A 7872-nucleotide genomic window follows, 5' to 3' on the forward strand; every position below is an offset into this window, starting at 1 on the left:
CCCCCTATTTTTAACCAGAAACACGAGCCATAACCTTTCCAAAAAAGACCAATATCAAGATAACTAAGAACAAATCCCCCAAAGTAATCCAACCACATATCTGGTTACAAATACAAATTCATAAGCGGCCAGTAATTTGCAAGGGCAAGCACGAGCAATATGTGTCAAAACACAAGCCATTATTAGTGCAGTATACCATATGCTAGACCAAATGAATAGTCTGCACAAAACGAGGGCCACCTTTTCCTTGCTATGTAGGGCAACCATAACAAAAAGGCCAAGGTGTGTTATCACAAGGCTTGTGAGCCATACAAACAACATTAAATTATACAGAGCTCTTTGACCCGTTGGACTCAGATCCAAAACAGAGTATGATGTAGTAGACTAGCTTGAAAAACAAATAACCAGCGCAAACAAAATACCATTGTATACATCAGTTTTTCCTATAGCAAAACCGTCAGCAAGACATCATGTTACACATTATGTGTAGAAGAAACCTTAAGTTTATGCAGTCAAACCAGAATCAAATCGTGACCAGCGCCCAATGTGCAAGTAAATGCTTTTGCAAAAAACCTTTTTAGTGCAGAGTGTACAGAACGACAAGGACGGATTATGCAAAGTACGGACCTGTGACGTTCCTTTTTGTTCAACTAACTCCATAGTCATGCAGTGAGAGAGCGACCAAAGAAAAGCCCTCAAATTCTCTCTTTTCACATAAACTCACACATACATTCAAGGCTAAGGTGAGGGATATGACGCATAAATCACCTTGTTTATATAATATATATGGATAGGTCATCACCCGATGCAATGAGTAGCACCAGCAGGGCGAATGACGTTCGGATCTACTTATCACCAAGGCACACAGTTGCTAGTGGCGGCCACCATGGAATCAATGCAAAGGAGAGGGTGGTGGTAGAAAGTACACAGCATGAAGACGACTCGGAACTGACAGTGCAAAGAGGAAAATTTTAAGCGTGATGAGTTAACGCCCGACTATGTGCCATAATGTCATGAGTTAGAGAGCCAAAATATCAAATCATGTTCAGAGTTAAATTAACTTGACCCAAGAGGCTAAGCAACCCCTTCAAGGGTAGTGTCATATGCGAGACTAGGTAGGTGTTTTCTTGGCCACAAAGGTGCCAACCATGGGTGAAAAAATTGTGTGTGTGTGTGTGTGTGTGTGTGTGTGTGTGAGAGAGAGAGAGAGAGAGAGCTCTTTTTATGACTATTAGAAGCCAAATTCGACCTATGAGACTAATCAAATATACACGTGTGTCCTCCATTTATCATGAAAGGATGAAAGCACAAAGTAACAAAATGTGGTCTTCTCTGATAGGGGGGAGGAAGTGATCAATTGGAGGCTAGGATACAAGATACATGGTTTTGGTGGTTGGGGGGGGGGGGAATCTCTAGGGGTCCCATTCTATAAGTTCTCGAAAGTACAATCATGACGTGGATCAAGTGGACTTGCTCAATCCTATGCCAACCCTCAAGACTAAATAACACATAGTATTAAAGAGGGGGGGATAAGGGGATCGAGGGCAGAGAAATGCGCGCACGAAAATCGGAGAGGTTGCAGCCGTAGATGGGCACTTAAAAACTAAACCCGGTCACAGACTAAACCCGGCCACAGATTAAACCCGGGTAGCGCCTGTGTTTTAATAATAAAACCCCAAAAACCCGGGCCATGGCTACAACATGTGCGCGCGGGTGGGATGGTTACCCCATGCGTCACAATCTGGGCGACGAGGCCCTGGGTTCAAATCGGGTCGCCGCCCGGGTTCCTTTTCGCGTTGACTTGCCGCGCGTCCGGGTTTAATCTATCTCGGGCTCCCCGCATCCACTTCCGCGCCGTGGATCCCCTTACCCCCCCCCCCCCCCTCTTTAATGTTATGTGTCACTTAGTGTCGTGGTATGCCAACCAGCAGCTAGCCTGCTAGCATCTGAGAAAATCTTTCTTGGGCTACCTGGTGGTAGCAAGCGTCAATCTCCTGTATCTGAATGCGATGGAGTCTCGAAGCTCTATATCTTGGAGCTCGGGGACATCTTTCATCTTTGACCATCTTAGGTGGCTACAATCTCTCTCCATGTCCAAAACGGTGCTGATCTTAAAGCTCATATTCTCTCTTTTTGTCTAAAGAATGTAAGCGGTTGTGCATTTTAATTGTTTAATTGTAAACTGCCTTGTTTGGGATTGTGAATAGCAGTGGCTAGGGTCAGTACCAACATGTTTTCTGCAAAAGGTAGCCTCGCTCATGTTTATGAAGAAGATAAGTGTGCTTTATTGAAATAAGTGAGCCAAGAAATTTTCAGTTGTTGCCTTGAGAAACAGCTCTCTTAGGTATTTTGATTGTATTAAGGAATATACCTTCATAAGGTCAGAAAAGTCTGAATTCGGGAATTATAAGAGCTGCAGGCTAAAACACTCACCTAAAAACCCGAAGCAAAAGAGATAAAATAGAAAATAGAGGATACCTTGGATGCAATTTTTTTAAGTTCTGTTAAAGCGGCATGATATTTCAGTAATCCATGGACTAATGATGCAATAATGTTGGCATTTGAATATTAGGCAGGACTAAATGATCAGATTATAGTGAGCACATCCTGTGCCATGGACATCTTGGACTCTTTGACTGGGAGCTTCAGAGAGTCCATCATGAGGCCCCTTATGGCATTTATATCAGACAACTCATCGGCATTGTTTCTCAATGTGTACCCCTACCGCACATGGGTCAGTGATCAGAAGAAAGCCCCCCTAGAGTATGCTCTTTTCCATGACTCTGTTAAGGATGGCAATCTCACATACACTAGCCTGCTGGATGCAGAGCTTGATGCTGTCTGGGCTGCCATGGCCAAGCTGGGGTTTCCAAAACTCCCTCTGCAAATCTCAGAAACAGGCTGGCCAACGCTAGGCAACCCCGGAGCGATGCCCGACAATGCAGCTACCTACATCCAAGAGCTTGTCAACAAAACTCTTGAGCCCAAAGGAACACCGTTGCACCCAGGAACATACATACCAACGTACATATTTTCCCTGTTCAATGAGAACAACAGGCCAGGACCAGCTGTAGAGCAAAACTGGGGCCTCCTGTATCCCAATGGCTCTCATGTGTACCCTGTGAACCTCGCTCCACCCTTGCCTCCTGCTTCACTGCCCCCACACCTTCCTTTACCACCCCACCCTCTTGTTTCAGCTCCAACACCTCGTCCGCCGCCTCTTGCTCTGCCTACCAGACGTGCCCCATCTGATGAGGAGCCCAAGAGGAAAATGGGCATCAACTACAGCAGGCAGGGGGATAACTTGCCATCTCCCACGCAGGCTGTGGACATGATGCTACAGCTGGACGTGGGTAGCGTGCGCCTCTTCGACAGTGACCCGGATGTGCTGAGTGCCCTAGCCAACATGGGCCTGCGAGTGATCGTGTCTGTGAAGGATGCAGACATAGTGGGCCTGGCGGACAGTGAACAGGCAGCCACTGAATGGTTCCTAACACACATCAAGCCTTTTTATATGTCAGGCACAGACATCGTTGGTGTGAATGTAGGCAACGAGGTCCTCAGCAAGTCGAGTGATGACAGCACCTTTGAGCGGCTCGTCCCGGCCATGCAAAACATCCATGCCGCCATCACTAAGGTACCAAGCTGGATGTGTGTGTGTGTGTGTTCATGTGATCAGCATTTAGCATGTGCCATTGAATTCTTTTTGCTAAAAATGCCAGCAGTTCATGTTTCTAGGAAACACATTGTGCATGTTATGAAGAATCATGTGCTTGACTATAAAATGGTTTTCTGTGAGAATATAAGTGATTGCCTTTTCTATTAGAGCGGCATCATAGTTCAGTAATCCAAGGACTAATAATGTGATTTTGAATATCAGGCAGGACTAAACGATCAGATTATAGTAAGCACATCCTGTGCCTTGGACATCTTGGACATTTCCTCTCCACCATCTGCTGGGAGCTTCAAAGAGTCCATTACAGACACCATCATGACACCTCTCTTGGCATTTATATCAGACAACTCATCTGCATTGTTTCTCAATGTGTACCCCTACCGCACATGGGTCAGTGATCAGAAGAATTTCCCCCTAGAGTATGCTCTTTTCCATGGCTCTGTTAAGGATGGCGATCTCACATACACTAGCCTGCTGGATGCAGAGCTTGATGCTGTCTGGGCTGCCATGGCCAAGCTGGGGTTTCCAAAACTCCCTCTGCAAATCTCAGAAACAGGCTGGCCAACACTAGGCAACCCCAAAGCGACGCCCGACAATGCAGCTACCTACATCCAAGAGCTTGTCAACAAAACTCTTCGAGATGAGCCGAAAGGGACACCATTACACCCAGGAGCATACATACCAACATACATATTTTCCCTGTTCAATGAGGACAAGAGGCCAGGACCACCTGTAGAGCAAAACTGGGGCCTCCTGTATCCCAATGGCTCTTATGTCTATCCCACGAACCTCACTCCAGCCGCCGCTCCTGCTTCACCGCCCCCACACCTTGCTTTACCACCTCACCCTCTTGCTTCAGCTCCGACACCTCTCCCGCCTCTTGCTCTGCCTCCCAGACATGCCCCATCTGATGAGACGCCCACCAGAAAAATGGGCATCAACTACAGCAGGCAGGGGGATAACTTGCCCTCTCCCACGCAGGCCGTTGATTTGATGCTGCAGCTGGACGTGGGTAGTGTCCGCCTTTTTGACAGTGATCGGGATGTGCTGACGGCCCTAGCCAATACGAGCCTAAGGGTCATCATTTCTGTCAAGAATGAAGACATTGAGGGGCTGACGGGTAGCCAGAAGGCAGCAGACAAATGGGTACATACCAACGTCAAGAATTTCTACATGGGCGGCACAAACATCATTGGTGTGAGCGTGGGCAATGAGATCCTCAGCAACACGAGGGACACGGCTACCTGGCAGCATCTTGTCCCAGCCATGAAAAACATCCACCACTCCATCATCCAGGTACTGCCCTGGCAAGTGTGTGTGTTGCATTTCAAATGGATCTAAAAATATACATGAACATAATCCATGGACTAACTACCCAATTATGCTGACACTTTATTCAGGAAGAACTTGATGGACTGGTCATGGTAAGCACATCCTGTGGAATGGACATATTGGGCAACTCCTCCCTACTTCAGCCCTCTGAAGCGAGCTTCAGGGAAGACATTGCAGAATCCGTTATGCTACCTCTGTTAGAGTTTATCTCAGACAACTCCTCTGCCTTGTTTCTGAATGTTTACCCTTACCGCACTTGGTTTGATGAACAGGAAACATTCTCCCTAGAATTTGCCCTATTTAATGGCTCTGGTTCTGCTGTTGAAACTGGAGATTTCACCTACACCAGTCTGCTAGATTTACAGCTAGACGCTTTCTGGGCTGCTATGGTCAAGCTTGGCTTTCGGAAAATCAATCTTGAAATCACTGAAACTGGCTGGCCCACTGATGGCGACGACGGCGCAACCCCAGAACTCGCCTCCACCTATACCCAGCGGCTTGTCACTAGAGTTCTTCAAGATCCACCACAGGGCACCCCTTTGCACCCAGGAGTCTACACACCAACTTACATCTATTCCTTGTTCGATGAGAACCGAAGACCAGGATTGGAATTAGAGAAACACTGGGGCCTTCTTCACCCCAATGGATCTCAGGCGTACAGAGCCAACCTTAAGACTCCTGGGCCTATGTCCCCCACACCTCCTTATACTACTGAAAATGACCATGGGACAGTGAGAAAGATGGGCATCAGCTATGGCAGGGCAGCAGACAACTTACCGCACCCCAAGGTAGCAGTGGCATTGATGAAGGAGCTGGGAGTGGCCAGCGTGCGCATTTATGACAGTGACGCAGATGTGCTGATGGCCCTAGCCAACACAACCCTGAGGGTCATCATCTCAGTACAGAACAAAGATGTTCAGATGCTAGCAAACAGCCAGGAAGGGGCTGACCTATGGGTCCAATCTAACATCCAGCCCTTCTACACAACCGGCACCAACATCATTGGAGTGGATGTGGGCGAGGACTTCCTCAGCAACCCCACCTTCAACGACACCTGGCCACAGCTTGTCTCCGCCATGCAAAACATCCACGCCTCCATCACCAAGGTACCACTATCTACACTTCTGCATGCAATGTCATTAATAGGCAGACAGTGCAATGAATACATTTATCATATACAGTATATAATATGACCCACATGCGAAACGCAGAGGGATGCAGACTAATTACATGATACTGTTAAAACTTTCTACAGAGTGAACTGTATAGAGGCATCATGGTGAGCACATCCTGTGCCATGGACGTCTTGCATAATTCATCCTATAACCCACCATCTGCAGCAACTTTCAGGAATGACATTGCAGACCCTGTCATGAAGCCTTTGATGGAATTTCTCTCTGCCAACTCCTTTCCTCTCTTTCTCAACGTCTACCCCTACCGTGGATGGTTGTCTGGCAATCATGACAAAGCCTCTCTTGACTTTGCACTCTTCGAGAGTTCAGCACCCCCTCTTGTAGATGGGAATGTCACCTATACAAACGCTTTGGATGCACAGCTTGATGCGATCTGGATGGCCATGGACAAGCTCGGATTTCCTAGTGTCGAACTTCAAATCACTGAAACCGGCTGGCCAATGCAAGGTGACTCCCCAGATGCTGAGGCATCCCCAGTCCTCGCCTCTAAATATGTCCGGAAGCTTGTCGATAAGATGCTTGCAGATCCACCACGTGGGACCCCTCTGCATCCTGGAACTTACATTCCAACTTACCTCTTCTCCCTGTTCAGTGAGAACCAAAAACCAGGTCCAATCTTTGAGCAACACTGGGGTATTCTTTATCCGAACGAGTCTCGAGTGTACGAATTAGACCTCAAGCCACCTCCACCTTCTACCCCAGGCGCCACAGAACGGAATGGAGCACATTGGTGCGTGGCCAACCCCTCGGCTGAGGGTGTGGCCTTGCAAGGTGCCCTCAACACAATCTGCAACCAAGACCAACAATATTGCAAGGCCTTCATGGGGGAAAAAGATCCTTGTTATCAGCCGAATTTATTGGTTGAGCATGCATCCTTCGCCTTTAACCAGTATTGGCAAGACAGAAAGACGCACAGTGCTGTTTGCGACTTTAACGGCACTGCTGGCTTGACATCAATTAATCACAGTACGCCAACTAATCCCTTAATTCATTTGGCTCTCCATGTACTTGATTGCACTCAACTAGATGCAGGCTTATCAAATACAAGCAAATTCTCTAATAGCCATGTGTGTGTCATGATAAGCACATGGAATTCTTTGAGTACAACTACATGCTTAAAGAAACAATCGCACTGAACATGCAGGTCATGGTGATTGCGTGTTTGGATATAACGACGTAGCAGAACTCGACCATTCGCCTCTGCTACCCACCAAAAAGTATTGGTGTGTTGCAAAACCTAACATCGATGAGCATATCATACAAGAGGCACTCAACAATGTTTGCAGTATCAATATGAAAATCTGTGAGCCCGTCTTCCTAAACAAGCCATGCCATGCCCCCATTACTGTGGCAGATCACGCATCTTATGCCTTCAATGCATACTGGCAAGCTAATGTCGCGGCAAATTCAACCAACTGTGACTTCGGAGGAGCCGCAGCCCTCACCACCGTAAATCCCAGTGAGTGCTTTATCCCCTAAAACACGTCAATTCTGTGCATGAAACCTCTTATGATTGCACCAATTTGGTAGGCATTCAACATGATCCACTAAGAATTGATAAGTACTGGCGTTTAGGCATCTATGGCACATCTCATACCATCCCAATAAGGACTTGCAGGTGTAATTAGTCCTCACACTATTATGCAGCCCCAAGTATAGCGTGTCCATATT

General features: G+C 47.1%; 1 protein-coding gene across 1 annotated transcript in view; it reads left to right on the plus strand.

Annotated features, from left to right (window-relative positions):
- Positions 1-7872, plus strand: part of LOC147441107 (uncharacterized) — a 47440-nt gene that overhangs the window by 39297 nt on the left and 271 nt on the right. The window contains exons 2-6 of the mRNA XM_086483653.1: positions 2573-3637; positions 3881-4972; positions 5077-6114; positions 6264-7167; positions 7346-7660. Of these exons, the coding sequence (XP_086339779.1) occupies positions 2573-3637; positions 3881-4972; positions 5077-6114; positions 6264-7167; positions 7346-7660 (4414 nt within the window). The remainder of the gene's footprint in view (positions 1-2572; positions 3638-3880; positions 4973-5076; positions 6115-6263; positions 7168-7345; positions 7661-7872) is intronic.

Source organism: Adiantum capillus-veneris, chromosome 15 (assembly GCF_014529385.1).
Source record: "Adiantum capillus-veneris isolate H3 chromosome 15, ASM1452938v2, whole genome shotgun sequence".
Taxonomy (NCBI): domain Eukaryota; kingdom Viridiplantae; phylum Streptophyta; class Polypodiopsida; order Polypodiales; family Pteridaceae; genus Adiantum; species Adiantum capillus-veneris.